At 44.8% G+C, this 21,135-nt stretch overlaps 1 protein-coding gene across 1 annotated transcript; it reads right to left on the reverse strand.

Moving 5' to 3' along the window:
• Positions 1 to 14,917: 14,917 nt before the first annotated feature.
• On the reverse strand, positions 14,918 to 16,083 carry LOC123125115 (uncharacterized). The gene is made up of 3 exons (XM_044545651.1): positions 15,900 to 16,083; positions 15,463 to 15,804; positions 14,918 to 15,367 (listed from the first exon to the last, which is right to left on the reverse strand). The coding sequence occupies exons 1-3, from the start codon at positions 15,903 to 15,905 to the stop codon at positions 15,317 to 15,319; spliced, it is 399 nt and encodes a 132-aa protein (XP_044401586.1). The 5' UTR covers positions 15,906 to 16,083; the 3' UTR covers positions 14,918 to 15,316.
• Between the last annotated feature and the right edge of the window lie 5,052 nt (positions 16,084 to 21,135).

The raw sequence follows: 21,135 nt of genomic DNA on the forward strand, positions 1-21,135 counted from the left end.
AAAAGCATTAACATCGCTCATTTTGGTACAATGGTAAACAGTGATTGCAAAATCCAGAAAATATGCAATAACATACAACTCAATCACCAACTCATTTTCATCTTTTTAATTTTGTCAACTATGATATTCAAAATATCACAAAGAATGACAGAACTAGCAATTTTTCAATTGAAAAAAAATCTCTGAAATAGATTAACAGTTTCCTGTTTGACAATCAGTTTCACTTGAGTGTTCAAGTCTGCTGGTTTCTTCATGCGAGTTGCATTCTAATCTTTAGATAAGATACTATGATTATTATATTTTTGTGGGTAGATATGGTACTATGATAATCATTTAAAGTTTTAACTTCACAATAAAATGGATGTTGCCCACTATAATCTCGAAATAGGCTTTCGTCCGCTATATAGATATAGCAACGACCCGGTACATCTCAAAATCCATTGTTGGGGCAGACAGCACACGCACGCCCAAAAGAAATAAAAAAGAAGGAAAAAGAAACTAATGACAACAGAGTCGGATCGACGAAAACGATGATGATCCATAGCCGCTGCTCCCTCCAGAAATTTCCACTAGACTCCTAGCACTTCGGATCACCGCATACCAAGCAACACCTTCAGGAAGGAACGTGACGATGACGACGCTGCTGCTCGGACTGGTCCTAGGGTTTCCCCCGGTACGCGGAGGGGCATGGGTGAGGGGGATACCCGACGCCCTTCAAGAAGGAACGATGGCGCCCACGGGCATCGCTGCGTCAATGCCGACTAAGCCGACAAGGATTTCTCCCGTCAGCCACACACCCATCAGCCCGACCGATCCGTCGCGCTCCACCACACTTGCCACCCGCTAACATGCGCCACCACGGACTTGGAGTCACCACCGCCGTCTCACCGTGAAGAACGAAGCGGGACCGACGGGTCCGAGAGGGAGTAGCCGGGAACGAGGAGCGGCAGCGTCATCAGCCACGCGGGAGGGGACAACCTCCACCACCATCGGCGGTCACCGACCGGACGCAACAAGGGGAGCACACCAAACACATGGGCCCGGTCGAGCGTGAAATGGCTCGTGAAGCTCCCGTTGCCGTGCTGCAGTTGGCGCGCCGTCGTCTCTGCAACCCCTCGCACGAGCCACACCTCCCTCCGCCGGAGCCGTCGCAAGCGAAGCCGAGCCAGGCCCGCCCAGACCTAGATGGGGCCCCAAAGGGCCCAGATCCGCTGGCCCCCGCGGCAGCCCGCAGCCAAGTGGCCGCTATAATTCTGGTATAGCTATACGTGTTGCCTATTTATGTACTTTTTTGGCATCTGTGCCTATTCATTCGTGATACATTCTACTCCTTAGGTATGATACTAACTGAAGAGAAAAGCACACCTAGCTCTGAACTTTCTGAATTAACTGAAACACCTAACTTTTGGTTCATTTTTAACAATATATACTATGATAATCTTGATTGGTTTAGGCGTTGAGCAGCAGTTAAATATTTGTCTTTTGGCAATCTACTTTTGTTTTGTTCTTATAAGCAAGCTGCAGATACTACCATGCTCGAAAATAAAAATCACCCGATTTACCAAGCAGAGCAGTCTTCTCACACCGTGTTAGTAGAGGAATAAAAATAAGCAAAGAAGGTCGGCCTTGCTGTTGTGCTCTACAAGCTAGGTTAGTAGAGGAATTTTTAATAGTCTGTGAAAGCAAGAACGACATCATGCGATTAATTCTTTGCCAGAGCTCAGGGAGGGTGCTGGGAAATACTTTTGTTCTTCTCTCGGGCGGGTTTGATCCATCTCGTTCTCACAATCTCATTTGCACACATAAGAAAATCAGAGACGTCTCAGCATATCATGTCTCATTTTAAGAGTAGAAATTCAAGTCGGATCAAACTGAAGCTCCAACCATAGCTGAGACCACGCATCGAAGCTTCAACCAAGTGCAAGCCTCAACACAACAGGTGACTATCCAAGCTACGTTGAGGTGAAAAACCTCGAGACAGGTAAGCTTTGCGCAGTCGATCATGTTGCTGCAGTGCTAGTGCTTCCCGTTGGACCGGCTGTATATAAATTTCTGAGAGGCCAGAGTTTGTCCCGTCTCATCTCTGAATTACTTTCTTTGAGCTGGGTTTCTTCAGCATAGATAGATGTGAGAAGGCAATACCAGGGCAAAACTACAAAAAGAGTTGGCGAGGTAGGGGTGGAGGAGTGTGTGTGCGCCGACGAACAAAGTACCCCCCACAGGGGCGAGACGGGGGGGCGAGGTTAGGGGTTAGCAGCGGGCTTCGCCGGCGACGGCCACTTCCGTGGCCACTTGCCAGCCGGCATTGATGCCCGGCGCACTTCAGCGCCACTAGATTGCCCTCCCAGGCTCAAGTCAAGGCGCAACAGCACACAACCATCCAACCCAAAGCTCGGCTCCGCCACCGTTGCCGGCGACGCTCACGCGAGCCGAGCTCTTTTCCCCCACCAACAATACCCTCCGTAGAAGCTCGGAGTTACAGGTCTGCGCCACCAGACTCGGCGAGTGATCCGGCGAATGGGGCGCATTTAAAGGGCGCAAGTTCCGCCCGGAATGGCGAGGTGGGAGGGACTAATTAATCTCGCTACCTCATGCGTGCTGCGATTAACTCCGAGGAATTAGTCCCCGGCCGGTGGATCGAGCTCGGCCGCCTGACTCAGCGAGACGCCGGCTGCGGGAGCCGAACCGTCGTAAACGCGACGGGAGAGGCCCGCCTACGCCGCCGCGCAGTCCCAGCTCCGACGGTCGATGGTACGTCGCCCTTGCCGCCGGTGGATCTGCTGCTGATCGGAGGATTGGATTGGGGGTGTGGCGTTCGATCTGTTTGGATATATAGGCGAAGAGGTTATCAAGTACTCCGACTAGACGGATACGATTTGTCGCAAGCTTACGTTTCAGGTCAGCGAAAACGTATTCTTTGGATACGGTTTGGTTAACCTTTCATCGTGATCAGGAGCCTGACAAACCTGGAACATGCACACAAAGTTGCCGCGGGAACCTTGTTAAAACAACTTTATTAGTATGTGCTTGAAAAAATAACTAAACTAATGCAGAAAAAGGATATTCTCAATTTAAATTGTACCAACAAAATGCCATTTTCTTTTAATTAAAAAATACAAATCATTAACTGTGTAGGTATGCTTCAATTATCCAACACATATACCACATATGACAATATAGCAATTGATTCAAAAAATATAACTTATATATGGATGACATGTATGGCTTGCTAGTGTGGCACGATTGCATCACTAAATTAATGCAAAAGGTGTAATTATAATTGACATACATAGGTGCTGATGTGGCATGCTTGCATGCTTAGAAAGATTAGATAGTGGATTACATGTAAATAAACTAGTAAGTATGCACGTGCAACGCACGTATCATAGAGTTATGAAATAGAGAGAAAATTGGATCGCAGGAAGGAGAGCGGTGGCATAAGTGTCGAGGGAGGAGGATCAATTATTGCGACGGCCATGCCTGCAGGTTTCCTTGGTATTTCCAAGCTAATTTTAGTGGCTCCTTTGATTACGTTCGACTATTGTAGAAAAGATTATTGGGAACTTTTTTTGTGTGTAAAATCAGTAATCAATAATTGGAAAACATGTCCGTGTTGGATGGAAGAGGTAAAAGAAATTTCCAAGGTAAGACCTGAAGCTTCCTTGAACTGAATGTTGGTTATGCAAGCAGTCAAAGTTAGGATCTAGCGTGTCAGTTATGCACTCTGAAAAATGTAAATCTTTGGACTTGTCTATCAAGTCAAGGATACATGATCCAACTATCGACATACTTTATAAAATCTGTCAGAACACTATCTATAATAAATATAGCGAAAGCAAGCACATGTAAGCACAATGTCTAAAAATGTCAAACTGTGTACAGGTCAAGTTTACACTAAAAGTAGAAATAGATTTTATGCACTGTAAATGACAAAATCTACCAGAATCTACCAACAAAGCTTAAAGGCACGGATTGGCAATATATATTTGTGAACCGAACATGACATAAACTGGCAATATAACCTCACGCCACAGTTTGGAAATAAATATGATGGTACATGACATTAACATTAAAAGTAATGTTAAAGAAATTTCAAGAATTAACCAACAGTCTACCCTATTTTTCACTGTAGTTTAAGGGAAATAAACTTGTTTTTTACATGACAGGGAAGACAAATGACACATGCTCCTTTTCAGTGGCAAAACAGTTTCACTCCTGAAGAGAAGTGTTGGAAACATGCACATGTTCTTATTTGACACCTGAACAAGCGATTGGATTGCTTCCAGTATTACAGGGGCCAAAAGTCATGGAACATCAGTGTGTATCCCGTATCACATCAATTTGGATTTTCCCTTTCATATCTGCATAGTGTAAAGTTGGATCAGATTGTAGTATTTATATGTAATTTAGCAAGAGTTCTACCAAGCCATTAACTATAGAATCCATATTTATTTCTTAGGTAAACATTGATATTATTTAGGAGTGAAAGACATACCTGACCCCACAAATTATTTTTGGAATATAAATTGATTAATATTAGTAGCAAGTTAGGAAAGTCATGTATGTGGCTAATCAATAGTTAGGAAGGTCATATCTCCCTAAGCGATAGGTAACTACTTCATAATTCACAACATGAAACCATGTCAGACTTGTAAACACATTTCGTAAATCAAAAACCATCTAATTTTTTTTCAGAATTTGTTGGCGTGCCCATATGTATTTAAATAAAATGATGATTCAGATAAAAAAATAAAAAAAGCTAACAAAGTATGGTTGACTACAAAATAGCTTGAATAAATATCAATCAAAGAAGAACGAACCTGCATCATCCCTCTAAAACATCTATAAAGACAATATTCTTGGTGCTTTTTCCTGATTTATCAATTTGTTTGTTCGGCTTGGCCAAAATTCGCGTCGTCCGCCTTGATACACCCCTTGACAAGGCAACATACAGCTGACCATGGGAGAACACCGGCTCGGGAAGATAAATGCCAACATTTGGGATGGTCTGGCCCTGCGCCTTGTTAATGGTCATTGCAAAACTTAGGCGGATGGGGAATTGTTTCCTCTTAAGCTTGAAGGAAAGCGAGATGTCCTCCGATGGTGACAAAGGGATCCTCGGTATAAAGACCCTCTTCCCAACATGTTGCCCACCAACAATCTCTGCATCAATTGCATTATCTTGGAAGGCTCTAATCATTAGCCTTGTTCCATTGCAGAGGCCATTGTGAGGGTCGAGGTTCCGTAGCAGAATGACGAGGCAATTGACCTTCACTTTCAACACATGTGGTGGCAATCCATTTGGGGTGAGCGAATTCACAAAGTCAATCGGGTAATTGTTCGAGTAGTCATCCTCAATAGAGTCGAAGCTATGGTATACCTTCTCTTGGCCAGGAAACATGTCAATCATCTTGGAATTCAGCTCATCAACATAGTCATTCTTCGTGGAAAGAATAGCACGCGAGCTCATGTACTCTCCCGATTTAGCAATGGCACTAAGAGAGGGGAAAACTTCTTTGATTAGCCTATTGACTGTGGTTTCATCATCAGTATGACCGATCACAATGTCCTCAGGGAGACGCACATAGTCATCACCTTCTTCGGTTCCATTGCCAATCCTTAAGAGATACTCAGAGAACAAAGGGTCAGCTTGTGATCTCATGTTACGTGTAAGGTTTATCTTATGAATCGTCTGCCATATATAGGATCTCTGTATTGTAGCATCTGTGATCTGTGCTCTTGCCCCTTTTGGAACCACTAGAAGGACCTGCCTAAAATCTCCACCAAAAACGACAATCTTCCCCCCAAACGGCAAAGCACATCCCATTATGTCTTGGAGTGACCTATCAAGCGCCTCCATGGCTTGACGCTTTGTCATGGCAACTTCATCCCAAATTATCAAGGCCGCCTCTTTCAGCAATTCTGCCGTACCACTTTGCTTTGTGAAACCACACATGCTGTTGTCGGTGAGTTTAATGGGTATTTTGAACCTAGAGTGTGCAGTACGCCCTCCAGGTAATATCGAGGCTGCTATACCTGATGTAGCAGTGGCAATGGCTATCTCACCCATCGAACGCACCTTAGCAAGCAATGCCTTGAACAAATACGTCTTCCCAGTGCCTCCTGGAGCATCGAGAAAGAAGACTTGGCTTCTTTTGTTCATGATATGGTCCATGATGTCATTGAATCCAGCTAGTTGCTCACTGTTTAAAGAGTTGATAAGATCAATATGTTCTTGGTCCACACCGACCTCCCTCTCCTCTCTAACCTCCATGCACTCATCGCCTAGAAAAGCATTTGTATCAACCAGCTCCGGAAGGCCATAGGTTTTAATATCCTTCCCCATGGAATGCAACAAATCCCTGATGTCTCTAAGGACCATCTGCTCAAGTATTGCCTCGTTGGGCTGGGAACATCGGTAATCCTCAGACATCGACTCCAGGTGTTTGTGCCACAACTCTCGGATTTTTGTAACCTCACAAAATACTAAGATAGTGGCAAACAAGCGTCTAAGAGCACAAGGCATCTGAAATGTGGCAGCTTCAGTCAGGCAGTGATCAAGTGATTTGTCGTGCTCAATTAATCCTAATTGTTCACACGCCTCTCTGAAAGTAGAGCACGTAATGCCTCGCACCTTTTTCAAATCATCATATGATGTCGCACCTCGGACATGATTCAAGAGCACCCGCAAATAGTACCTCTCCTCCTCAGCAGGGTGTGCATACACAATTCTACCAATCTGTGGCCTTTGTTTTCTTTTATACCATCTCTTCTTTGATGCATCCCATCTGAAGTGTTCCGGAAATTGTCGTGCATAAGGATTCTTTCAATTCATTTCGAAGTACTCAGTAAGCATGGTTCTAGAAGAAGATGGCTTATCAACAACATCTTTCAGATTCTCATCGGCTTTAAATGCGACCATGTGCATGCCTGGCAAATGAAGTTGCAACCGCAAGACTAAAGGACTAATTCCAAACATTTTAAAGCATAAAATCATGTTGATAGCCTCTGGAGGTGATACATATCGTGCATCTTGGTATTGTCGGATCTCATTAATGACGCCCCCATTGTTGATGACATCCTGCTCAAATGAAAATGATGTTCGGTCATGTCCCTTGTAAATGTACTTGAACAAATACTTCACTGCCTTGATGCTCGAGCAAGCTTCTACATTGATGTGGCAGTTGTACTTCATGAGAAGAAAGGGGTTGTAAGGGACCACCCACCTATTGTCCAACTCTGCTCCTCTTACTTTTACTCGATGTCCATCCTCCCTCCTCCTATATATGGGATATGAGTCCTTTCCCTGTTGTGTAGCGGGGCAATTCTCCCGAGGATAGTGAAAACGACACTGCTCCTCAATCATGCAAGCACATTTTTATTGAGGACACCACATGGCCCGTGCAACATGTGTTTTATGACCAGAGCATGTAGGACAGGGTATTTATCTTTATCAGGTATTTCTGCTTATATGACTCTGTCATAGTCATCTGGAGTCTTTAACTTGCTACCTGCCTTCATGATTAGAAGGATATGTTCGTGTGGGAGCCCTATTTTCTGAAACTCGGTCACATGAACATAGGCCGCAACCTCGCCAAAATGCTTCTTCTTGATGAGTAAGTCCATCAAATCTCGTTGCTTTGCTTTGTACACTCTTACAACCAGGTCTGGTCGATCCTGTGGTAGCTGTCCGGGCATCAGCTCTGTTGTTATCTCCTCCCAGTATGGGTTGCATGTCATTGTGATGAAGTAATCTGGTTTACCCCATCGCTGCACTATGGCAATTGCATCTAGGAACCTTCTCTGCATATCTCTATCACCACCAGGAAATGTCCTTGGGAGCACAATCCGTTTACCAATCCGATCACCACATGACTCACCAGCAGCGATCGTGTCTACAAGACCCTACAGAGAAGATACATAATGCATGCACTAAGAATACCGAACTATATATTAAAAATGAGGTCGCTAATGTCATATAAAAACAACCCCAATAATGGTACCTGGTAGAGGTCCGCGCGTATAATCTTCTGATTTTCTGGCTTGGAGTACCAATCCAGCCTCATTGTCTCGATTTTAATGTACATATCAACGGCCCATTGTTGGAAAAGGCACCCCCCGAACAGGACGATGTTAAAAAGCTTCTTCCTGATCATCAGCTTGAAGCAGTAATACTCCCTTGCAGATACATATTTTCTTGATTGAACAGGTTCGTCCTCCTCGTCCTGGTTGTCCTCTTTATCATCTGAATGAAGATTCATAACATTAAACAAATGGGAGACCCTTAAAATAGACGTGCCTAAGTGATGAAACTTACCTGGGGGCAAATCAGCCACGTGGTCATCAATTTGTTCAGAATTATCAAATGTAGTCTGCATTGTGTCATCATCTATTTCCGTTAAATTAACACTTGTCGGCAAGTCAGTAGACCGTTCTTGACCTCGTTCTGAACTACCAGCTGGACCATTTAAACACAAGAAGTTTAGAATATTAGTTTTTGTTGTTGTTTTAATTGACCATGTTACATATCTATAACTATAAAATCATACCCGTGTTAGACTCATGGCCTTCATCTTCTTGTGTAGGAACATATGGCAACCATCGATTCCAACCAGTCTCCCCACCAGGAAAGAATAATGGATACGCCAAAGGGTCATAACAACCATAGTATGCCCTAATATACAAGGGACGCTCTCCTGATCCATGCACGAAAACATGTCGATCAAAGCAGTTCTGTGTGTTACCCCCTTCAACCCATATCGCAGCAACCTAGGAAGTTGTCGGGGCATTGTACTGTCGCTGATCCAGGGTTATATCTGTGTTTATTTCAATTCTATATTCATCAAGGCTTGCTGAAGAACCAACATTCTGAAAAGTCTGCACGTAAGGGTTGTGTTATAGTATACTTAGAATTTTGCGAATGAGATCAATATTAAGATCCGGAGACCTCTGGACCCGGTGCGCCAAGCTGTCATCCGTATCATAAATTTATAGTTGCAAATGTCGCGGACCATGTTCACCATGAACCAAATGATCCAAACGGTGGTACAGTTGTCCATGTGCACGGAATGTATATATCCCAGTGCCTGCTGCAGTGCTGACTCGTTGGTCGAGTGTCACTCCAAGACTCGTGAATGAGAAGTGTGAGTTGAAATACCTTATGTTATCTCTGAAATATTTAGCATCATCATCATCCTGACTTGTAAACAATCGTTTCAACTCAGCAGGCACATCTGGAATAGATATGCTAACTTTTCCTTTTCTGCAACAGAATGCAGGCCCCTCGTATTAAAATCGCATTGCTCCACAATAGCTGCAATCTTTAACTTTCCTCAAAACATGGTGCTTCTTTGGCAGGTTATGGTAGGCTTGGTTATCATCGGCATAAAGGGGGATGCCATCAGCAGCTATTCGGTATGATTCAAATTGGGCATCTGGATATGTACATTTAATTAATTTACATGTTTGAAATGGTAGAGTATTTTGTTGGTAAATCAAGTCAGTTGTAGAGATGCTTACATTGTTCAGTGAACATCCTTGCTTCATCATCAAGCTCATCTTGTGCGTGTTCTCCATGGTGTATGGCCTCCAAGTGTTCTAGTGGGAAAGATAGTCATTCCACGACCAAGAGAATGTAAATTACACACTTTTACGTGTTTGGCCAAAGGGCGTAAAAAAATGCACGCAACAAAATACATACCCTGAAAGTTGGATGTTTCCTCGTGGGGCTCAAGTATTCCGTAGGGATCTTCAGTCTGGTGCTTGTCTCTTGACGAATAATTGGTAAGAATTCATTATTGAAGATAGTACTTTATGGAAAACATCCAGATATTAAATACTAAAATATTTACCCGCAAGAGCTTCACGCGGATCGGTAGCACTGGACATATTGACAGGCCTTTTTTGTCTGTTTATTTGCTGCATCTCGTACATATCATTTCTGTGCAGCCAATCAGAATCTTCGCTCGTATTGATATTCACATTTGTCTGCGAGGTACATCCATGGGCAGGCTCCCCTACGGGTATAACACAGATGATCTTTAATCACCATCATGTTACAATCTGTGAAATAATATTATGTGACATGTACCTGGGGACATATCAGAGTTGAAGTTTGATGCTGCAACTTTGCTCCTCATTTTGCTGTAGTCGCGTTTCTTCTGCAAGAGAGAAGACATTTGTTCGGGACTCATTGAATTGTATCGGACTCTCTCACGCAACCTTTTTTTCTGCTGCACTTTGCTTGAGAGACGATGGAACTAAAAGGCTCCCAATTGATCTTTGATCTGATCAGAAAATTGAACATAAGAATACAAATTATGGAGCAAAAGAAGAATATAGTTATGAGCACGCATAGAAGTCTTTACCTGCGCTGCCACATCTAGTTTCAAAGCCTGCATGGAAGGTTTGTACAGAATTATCACTTTGAATTGCACTCGGGGTGGAGTTGGTATTGATACATAGTGTCAGCAATGACCGGAGAACAATGAAGTGTGCCATCTTTGAAACATGTTGCATTAACACCTGTAGGTGGCAAAATCTCTAGCATTATTCAATTTTTAGTACATGTTTGATAACACAAGAATAGTAATGTGTGCACCTTGCGTCAAACCTGATTGCTGCAAGTTTGCATTTGTAATGTCTGATAAAGTGCATTGGATGCGTGCTATAGGTTGAGATTTTTGGTTGGCAACATGTGGTCTCACCACCGATTTTGCTGAATATACATTTAATTTGAACAAGAAGAATTATATATATTTATAGCTATACAACAATATAGAGTTGCGGGTGATACCAGGTGTTATAAGCGCTGCAACTGAATCATTGTCTTCCGAGTTAGCCGCGTCTCGTTTTCTTTGACGTGCCTGTCGCTGCTTCAGTAGGTATTCGGCTCTCTTTTCTTCACTCATTCGAGCATACCAACCTTGACCCCTTGGTTTTTTCTGGGCCGGTAGAGTAACATCCGAAAATTCAGCAATATTTGTGTGCGGCGTGCCTCCATTATCACTCTGCCCTGTGACAACAACTTCACACACAACACATGAGAGCAGAACTGAATAATGGAAACATCGCAAAGTACTACTCCCTCCCGTCCATAATAAGTGTCACAGTTTTAAACTATACTTGGTAAGGAAATACGTGTGTGAATGTACTAACCTTTTCGATGCCGTGGTGGAGCGGTACTTCATCTCACTCATTAATGGCGGCGAAGATCGGCGGCATGGCGCTGTGGAGGCGCGCCGCCCGATGCACGGAGATGGACTCGCGCAGGAGGAGGTAGCTGTCTGGCGTCATGGTGACGTCGATGGCGGAGTGGCCTACACAAGGTAGAAGACTCAATATATTCTGAAGACGGACCTGTGGAAGATGGCTGCGACGACACAAGAGTGTGTCTGACCGGATTGTGCCCCAGACCCGGTATGTGGCTCGGCTGGGGCTTCCGGCTTTTGATGTTAGTTTAGGTGAGTGGTTTGGGTAGTGGCCCAACTAGCATCCCTTCATCATATGGATAAGAGTAGCGGCATATGTTACCGAGATGGTGGATTCAGGAATATTGTTTGTAATACTTTGGAAGGTCCTCGAGAATAATTAATAAAGTGGCCGTATGCATCTCCCAGATGCAGAGGCCGGGGGTCATCCTCCTTTTCTAAAAAAAATAAAATTTGAGCCATCTGTATGAGGAATCATTTCGACAACTCCATCATTTGCAGCTATAAATTAGACAGTGATGTACCTTAGTTTAAAACTGCGACACTTACTTTGGACCGGAGGAAATATTTGATAAAGAAAAATGTGTGTGAATGAACTAACCTTTTCCATTCCTATTTGAGCCATCTGTAAGAGGAATCATTTGGACAACTCCATCATTCACAGCTACAAATTAGACAATGATGTCAGTTCTGAGGTTTTGTCAGACACAGAGAATAATCTCAACCATGGGTCCGCAAAGTGCACAAACATGGACCTTTTGCAAACGTGTTTGTTACATCAGTAAACGGAGCACGTTCGCTCCGAACCAATCCGCTAGATGGTGTAGATGACTTAGTTGCATCTTTTTTTGCCTGGCGTGCTATTCGTAGTTTCTTTAGGTATTCCGCTTTCTTCTCACCGGACAGACGAGCATACCACCCTCCACCATTGCTCTGATTATTCTCCAAACCAGTACATGATTCCGAATTCTGCAACAAATGGATTTTGAATCTTGATTAGCAAACAGAGAATAGTTATCACCGAAGAGCACTGAAGAAGGGAACATATAGGACGTTAGTTGGCTGTGAGCCCACTCAGATTCAGATTTGAATAATGCTCTCATGGATGGCTTTTGCAAAGTTAAAAGAATTGATAGTGCACAAAAAATTATCACTGATTTTCTGAGATGGAGAACATAAAGTAGCACTTCTGAATTGAAAAATCTAATGTACTGTTCGCATACGTTATGTCAGTTTGTTAGGTAGATGTAACTCGGCCCCAAAGTTTGTAGAAAGCCAAGCGCAGCACACTACTACCTTTTTAATTAATCTTTTCAAACTGTTATTAGTAATCACCTGCTTCCAGTTAGCACACTCCGAAGCCTTTAATAATCAGTACAACACATTCTGAAAGATCTAACAATTGGAGGGATAACAATGACAGTGATAGTCCGGGTTGAATTTATTTGGTCAGTACCCGCACCTTCGAATTATGTTGATCGGTCCCAGTGGATTTGATCCCCGGCTGCATATCTTACGTAACACGTCCGCTTGCCCGCCCGCTCGTCGACGTAGCCGCTCAGGGCTGTTGAAACATCTGGCAAAAGATCAATATAGAAAATATGTTGGATTCAGAACACTTCGCTTAAACAAGCAGAGAGGCGGGTTTAATTGATATATTGTAGACAATGCCGGTATTGAGAATTCAGGGGCCCGCGGCCCTTCGAGGCTCTTAGTATAAATGTGTAATAGTAATTAACATACGTAGGAGACGTGCTCGAGATCTAACAATGAGAGGGGAAAGACGGTTTATTTAATAAGCAAACAAATAAAAGCAGACACCTCAATGCGTACTGAGCGAGCTGATCAAGCATATCCAACTTGTACCATTGTGACAACATTGCTACAGGAAACATGCATCTCTACTACTTCCTTCGTTTCTAAATATTTGTCTTTCTAGAGATTTCAAATGATGACTACATACGGAACAAAATGAGTGAATCTACACTCTAAAATATGTCTATATACATCCATATGTGGTGACCATTTGAAATCTCTAGAAAGACAAATATTTAGGAACGGAGGGAGTACTACACCGTATGAACTGCAGGCTTTAAACAGTAAGGCCGTGGCATATGCTATAGGAAATCAGCGTGTACGAGCAGTTTAATTAGGATTATCATCAACTTTGAGTAATTAACAGTACATGCGAAGGCATAGGTCGCTGGACGCGACTGCGTAAGGAGACATGCTCGTACCTATCGTGGCCGCGTAGCGCTGCAGGCCCACGTCGCCGTCGTTCCTCAGGACGAGAAGACCGGGAGAGTCAAACCAAGAGTCGAGCCGTCGAAGAGGCCGAACACTCAAACAGGTGAACGAAAAGAAGGAAGTGACGGAAGTCAAGGAACGATCGGAACCAAGGTCAGGGTCTGATCGATCATGTGATCCGAACAAACAGGGAAACCAGCGATTTGGTTTCCATGTTATTCTCTGCCTACATGCGAACATGGGCCAGGACTTTTTCTTATTTCCTTCTATGTACGCAAAACATGATGGCGTAGATCTTGGTAATTATTGTTAATTGATATTTTCCTTCTATGTACGCAGCACACAAGGCTGAGTTTCAGAAAAAAAATATGATGGCGTAGATCATGGTAATTCTTGCTAATTGATATGATTAAAATAGGCCCATGTTGGAGCGAGATCGTGGTAATTATTGCGTAATTATGAAATATGATGGCCTAGATCATGGTAATTCTTGCTAATTGATATGATTAAAATAGGCCCAGGTTGGAGCGAGATCGTGATAATTATTGCGTAATTATGATGGCGTAGATCATATGGTAATTATTGCTAATTGATAATGGTAAATGATGTGATACAACATTGAGGCAATCCGGTCCACTGAGAGATGGCGGATGTATGATTGAGATGTAATGTTTCTGCCACAACTTGATTGTTTAATAATAGTAGAGATAAAAGGAAAGATCATGTCAAAGAAGTGGTGAACAGAGTGCCGATCCTTCAGAAGAGCGGTCACGTCGGCAGACTTGTCCGATAAGACATGCATGAAACCCGGAGGGCAGGGTAACATTCCCCGTAAAAAACCCAAGCCTTGTGTTCGTTTGAACTTTGAACCAAAATTTGGCCACTCAACGAGAAGGGAAAATGCACGACATGTTTTTCAAAGAAGGATCAGCTGTTGCACCTAGCTACGTAGTAGTAGTAGCAGCAGCAGACTGGGGCGGTAGGTCCGAGTTATCGCTGTTCTTGTACTACTACTACCATGCAATTCAAGGACTACTAAATCCACAGCCACAGGTCTTCGCTCGACCTCGATCTCGCTCAGTCGTCGTACGGATTTGTGACTTTTGGCCTTGCTTGACTTATGTATGCCAAAAGCAGCCACATGCCGAAATAGTTACTCTCACTTACTGCGGTGGACATACACGGCTGCGACGGTGTGTCTGTGTATGGCTTGGCCGATCGAGTTGAATGACACGGCTGTGACAGTGTGTCTGTATGGCACGCGCGAGGAAACCAGTTCACAGCAACTATTGCCCAACAGCGGGAATCAATGCACGTACCAGATTCACCAGACTTCACGGCCCCATGCAGCAGAAGCAGAACGGTGGGAATCAATGTACGTGCTCGCTCGTCTATCAGTTGCCATCTCTGAATCTCTGAAGTGAATGATGAAGAGCACCTCCAATAAACTCGCTTGCACGTCAAAATTGATCAGAAATGATTTCACGCAACAAAGGCACTACTAGCACAACACGAGATGTTGCCACATTACACAAGATGAAGAGAAATTCGAAGTGTTACTACGAATGTTAATTACACGGCTAGCGTTGCCAGTACTAGCCATGTACTACCATCGTACCGCAAGCCAAGAAAGCGCATGCACTCTGAGAGAGACAGAACTGTACACATTTTTTGCGGAAATGATTTAGATCTATTAGTAGTATCAAACTTCACCGGAAGTACAAAGCACACCAACATGATAAAAAAAGTTACTTCGAGGTTCTAAAACCACCTGTATCCAACAGAAAGGGCAAATAAATACTGGCGATGAAGACGCACGCAGGACGCAGCATCCCATCGATCATCACGACATGTTGGGTTCAGTGGACGCATGAGCTGAGGCCCAGGCATCCCATCCACAGGCCCCCCGTCTGCACGAAACCGCATTCAAACAGAGTCCAGTCAGCTCCAACCACGCGACAAAAAGTAAAAACTTTCTTTCTTTCTTGGCGGCCGTACTACGTACCTTGGTTGGCCGCCGGTGGGAGGCGAGCTTCGGCGGTGGCACCTGGTACAGGTCCCCGTCGACCGGCCGCACCACCCGCCTGGAGCCGCCGCTCTTGGAACGCTCCCGGGGCACGTCGCCCTCGGGCCGCCGCCTAGCCTGCTTCTTGGGCGTGGCCGTGGGATTGCGCGGGGGCGGTGAGTACCTGAACCACACGTCGCTGCAGGCCTCCGCCTCAGGCGTGGCGTAGCACGCGGCCGGTGCAACAACGGCCGGCGGAAGTGCCGCCGTCGCCTGCGGCTCGTCGTGGTGGTAGTTGTAGTTCCACTCCCCGAACGCCGGCACGCGACGCCTCCTCGCTTTCTGCAAGCAAAGCCCAAACGATAACTAGGACTCCGATTCTGGGTGAACTTACTGGCATGAATGCCTTGCCTTGCTCAAGGTCACAGGACACTTACCGCCATCTGGTTCAGCACCGAGAAGAGCAGACAGAATGAGTTACGAAGAAGAAGTAGACGACGACGAAGGAGAGGAAGAAGAAGGGAAGCTGGGGCCGGTGAGTGAGTGGGGCTACGAGGCTGAACAGAATGCAATGGAACCTCCTCCAATGGATGTGCGTGTATTTATAGCGACGCAGCACGCCAGTAAGCACGGCCCGGTGTGTGGCGTTGAAGCGAGGAGTGGGGCTCGGGACCGGCAACATTTGACAAGGAGCGAGCAAGAGAGGATGGAAGGCCCACCTTTTTCAGTAGCTCATTGTAGCCTGCAGCGGGCTATGCCGCTATGGTACTCCATCGGCGCGAGACAGGGGTGCAGATGAATGGAGGGAGGGAGGAGTACTCGTCTGACTGACGCGCGAGCTTTTTACTGCGACGAACCATCGGGGCGGGGCACCGTTTTCTGTTGTCGCCGCGCGTCGCGCCGGGTTGGCAGCAGACCCTGGAGGCGTCCTGTCGCGCCCGCGTGTGTGTGTGTTTTTTCGGCATCATCACAGGCTGATTAGAAATTTTAAATTTTGCAACGCTGCGTGTGCGCGCCCTGCTAGCAAGCTGCCGACTCCGAGGCAACGCGTTGACAAATGACAAGATGTCTTCTCTAGAAAGACGCACAGATTAAGGAGCATACGTAGGTAGGACTGAGGTGTTTGGTTTCCAATCGATTTACACCGTTACTGTAGAGGGAATGGAGAAAAATGGGAATTTGTTTGGTTACTTTAATCAGCTGTAACGTAATCAGCCCTACAGCGAGGAATTTGATCTTAACCCACGCTTTACTCCAAACTTTCATGCCTCGCCATCCCCTTCCTCGACCTTGGCGTCCACCACCGACGATAGCAACGAGAATTCCTGCCTCGATCAGCTGGATGATGTGTTGTTGAAGCCCGCAGTCGAAGCTAGTTGTGGGCATGGTGGCATGCACCGGCGTCAGCCGCTCTCCATCCTTACCAGTGTGCCCGGCCTATAGGTCCTCACCCACGTCGGCCACTTGGTCATAGCGCACATGCTCGTCGGCACCGGACGCTATACCAGCATGCTCCAGCCTCCACCGGCGACCGCGGCCTTGTAAGCCGCCACGTCGAGCCGCCGCCAAACTCAATGAGGCTGGATAGGGAAGACGTGGTAACAGTTTTAGGATAGCCGCGAGAGGGTCCCTCTGGTTTCTGTTAACACACGATTTTGAGCGGAATCAGATTTGCACTGGATCGGTAATTGATACCGTGGTATGTGATTACAGCCCAAACTAACCAAACAAGATTGTTATTTTTTTGCAAAAAATATTAATTTCATATCAACCAAGGTGGTTCATTATGATCCTCTTGGCAAAGAGTGCCAATTTCGTCTGGGCCATGGCGGAGCCAGACAGTCGTGCGAGTAGATGATCTACCCATTTGTGCTAAAGCATAAGCTACATTATTTTGGCTTCTCCTAACATGTGCTATAGAATAATCACACCTAGACTTAAGTAGTAGTTTTCCTTCCTCGAGTAAAGCAGCCACTGAAGATCTATTTGGCGTGTCATCCATAAGCATTTGAGCAGCCACAGAACAATCCGTTTCGATGATAAAAGGCTCTGTGCTCTACTCCAAGGTGAGTGCAATGCCTTCTGCACATGCTGAAACTTCCGCTTCAAGGGCGCTAGAACATGTATGAAGAAAATGACATGATGCAAAGACGATATGTCCTTCACGGTTCCAAAGGGTAATCACATCCTTGGACTAACCAATGTCTCTTTTGAGAAAGATCGTGTGTGTAGTGCATGCATAGCCGGGAAGCAACATCAATCAAAGCACCCACCCAAGAATATTGTATCTACCTCAAGGCCTTTGGAGTTACTTCATGTGGATCTCTTTGGGCCTCCTTCATGGGATAGTCTTGGTGGGAAAAAGTATGGACTTGTCATTGTTGATGATTACTCAAGATATACATGGGTATTTTTCCTCAAGTCCAAGGACGAGACGAAGATTACCTTCATTGATTTTTTCAAGCAAGCCCAACGCAAGTTTGACAAAGAAATCTTGGAAATAAGAAGTGATAATGGCTCTGAGTTCAAGAACTACACCTTGGAAGAATTCCTTAGTGATGAAGGGATTGAGCATCAATATTCCGCACCCTACACTCCTCAACAAAATGGTGTAGCCGAGAGGAAGAACCGTACACTTGTGGAAACGGCAAGGTCCATGTTGGATGAATACAAGTCATCACATAGTTTTTGGGCCAAGGCTGTCAACACCGCATGCCATGCATCAAACCGGCTCTTCCTCCGCACGATATTGGAGAAGACTCCATATGAGCTCCTAACCGGGAACAAGCCAAATGTCAAGTACTTTCGTGTAATTGGGTGCAAATGTTTCATCCTCAATAAGAGAGAACGGTTAGGAAAATTTTAATCCAAAACAATTGAGGGCATATTTGTTGGTTATGGATCAAACTCTCACGCCTACAGAGACTACAAAAAATCCAATGGATGTGTCGTAGAAACTTGTGACGTGGTGTTTGATGAATTTAGTGGCTCCCATGGGGAGCAAGTTGATCTAAGTAATGTAGGTGAAGAAGATCCTTCTCAAGATATTTTGACCATGGGTGTTGGTGCTCTTCTTCCAATGGAATAAGAACCTCATGATGATGAAGAAGATGGAAGTTTCACACATCATCAAGCCATTTCAACACCCATACCACCTCAAGCTCCGATTGCTCAAACAATGCCCGTTGTTCAAGTACAAGAAGAAGATCAAGTCCCTCACCATGATCATCTTCAAGAACAAGATCATCACCAAGAGCAAGAACAAGAAAGTGCAATCACTGATGATGAACCTCACCAAATGCAATATGAAGAAGAAGATCTTCCACCACACACTAATGATCCATATGTTGAGGATGTGGATGATGGAAATGAAGTTGAACCTCGTGAAACCCTAACCTCCACTACAAAAAAATACACTTCCGTGATGATACGTGTTTGTTATAGTAGGTCACGTTTTCTGTCATGCATGTACATCCATGAAGATTTTATGACAGAATCAAGATAGTCATACATGTGTTGTCGTAGAAGTGTTCCATGACATTACCAAAATTATGATCACAGAAGTGTCCACTTCCATGACGATAAATCACGCGTCATAGAAGTGCTTTCGTCAAGGATAACCGTCACGTGGCATCCACCGTAACGGGTCGCCGTTCAGCTATCGGGTTCCGGTTTGGATCCGATAACCCGTTAACAGCCCAGACCAATAGCAATTTTCCACGTATAAAATTCTCATTCGCCGACGATCCACGTGTCGGCTCAGCGTTGGGACAGATGTCAACCGTTCATTTGACACGAATCGCCAATGAAATGTTGACACGTGAGACGGCCCAATAGAGGCCCATATAGGTTTAAAAGCCGGCCCACGAACAGGCCCACAAGATTTCATTAGATCTAATGGGCCGGCTCGTTAACAGCCTAACATTTTCTGGACCAAATTATAGCCCACATCAGATATGGGCCGTTAAATGACTGCATTATTCTGGGCCAGTTTACGGCCCATATTAGATCCGTCCTGTTAATAGCCTGCAATAGTTTGGGCCAAATTACAGTCCATACCTGATCCGGCCCGTTAACTGACTTTCATTTGTTGGGCCAAATTACGGCCCATAACAGATACGACCCTTTTAACAGCTACTGTGCCATTGGGCCGATTGGGGGCCTGATTTGCTCTTCGGCCTCTTAATGGCCCGTTTAACAGTTCGGCCCGATATTAGTTTTGGCCTGTCAGCGGCCCTGTCTACATATGGGCCTCTTAAAGGCCCGGGCTGCACCTGTGCCTAATAATGGTCCGTAGTTACTTTCGACCTCTTAACGGTCCGTAGTCTTCGTGGATACATTCTAGCCCAAACTGCCTATCGGCTCGTTAAAGGCCCTTGAGAGTGTTGGGCCTAATTTTGGCCCGTTATACATCTGGCCTGCTTCCTGCCCGTCATGTAATTGGGTCAGCCAAGGCCCAAAAACATTTCACCCTGTTAATGGCCCGTCACCCGAATGGGCCAATAATGGGCCGATTTATATTACAACATGGTGTCGGCCCGTGATTTGTTTCGCCACAATTAATACTGAATCTTGTTTTCAACCTGTTAAAAGCCTATTTAATTTACCGGCCCAATTAAGGCAAGCGGTTTACTCGGCCTTTTAAAGGCCCGAAACTAATATGGGCCAGATTAAGACTAGACCTAACTAATGGCCCAAGATGATTGTAGGCCCACAGTTTGGCCCGTACTAGCGATTGGCGGCCGGTCAGTTTTAGTACAGAAATTATTATTTTATAAACCTAACCTATTGGCTCATTGCGCACTGATCGAAGATTACGACCTTTCCTCAGAGCGACGATAGCATAAACAACAAATAAATTACAACATCATGACGAAGAATAAACCTAGACTATACAACAAAGAAATTACAACATATTACATCCCCTGGGCATCAAAATTCGCCGCCAGTGATAATAAAGGGCAACCAGACATCATTTTTCACAAACTGGGCAGGTCGCCACCAGTGGAAGTTAGCTGGCCGGCAAAATGATAGACCGAACCGACAACACTTCAACACAGTTCAAGAAAGGTTAGCCCGACCCAGGAGCTGCACTGCAAGCAGCTTAGCAACCTGATGAGAATGCGCTTCTTTGACACTTATATCCACCAACTTAAGCTGCATAGCATCAATAGACGTCCTGTACTTATGGTTAATCTTGCATAGAGATTGGAGTTCCAGTCGGATTTGAGCGGAAACATGTCTTTCTGCTTGAATTTCAGATTGAAGAAGTCGAACAGATTTAGGCGGCGACTTCATCGAGCTTGTGTCACTGAGTAAGTTCGACACTACATCAAGATATGACTTTGTGGTTGTATCCCTACCCTCAAGATGTGTTGCCTTCTTCTCTCGAATATATGTTAGAGGGACAAACAATGGATTCGTCTCACTATCATTGTGTCAGTTCTTATTGTCACCCTAAAAGAGAAACACGTAGGTAGATAACAAGTTTTGCACATATAAGCATCAGCGCTGTCAATTCATCTAATTTCTTTGCCAGAAATAAAGAGACACGGTTTAAAATAGTACTAACATAATAGGCATTGTTCATAGTTAAGACGACAGGAAATGGCATTGTGCAGGAGCGGCCAGCTTCACCAGACCACTGGATTACAGATCAAGAACACAAGCATA

The sequence above is a fragment of the Triticum aestivum genome, chromosome 5D, assembly GCF_018294505.1.
Source record: "Triticum aestivum cultivar Chinese Spring chromosome 5D, IWGSC CS RefSeq v2.1, whole genome shotgun sequence".
Classification (NCBI taxonomy): Eukaryota; Viridiplantae; Streptophyta; class Magnoliopsida; order Poales; family Poaceae; genus Triticum; species Triticum aestivum.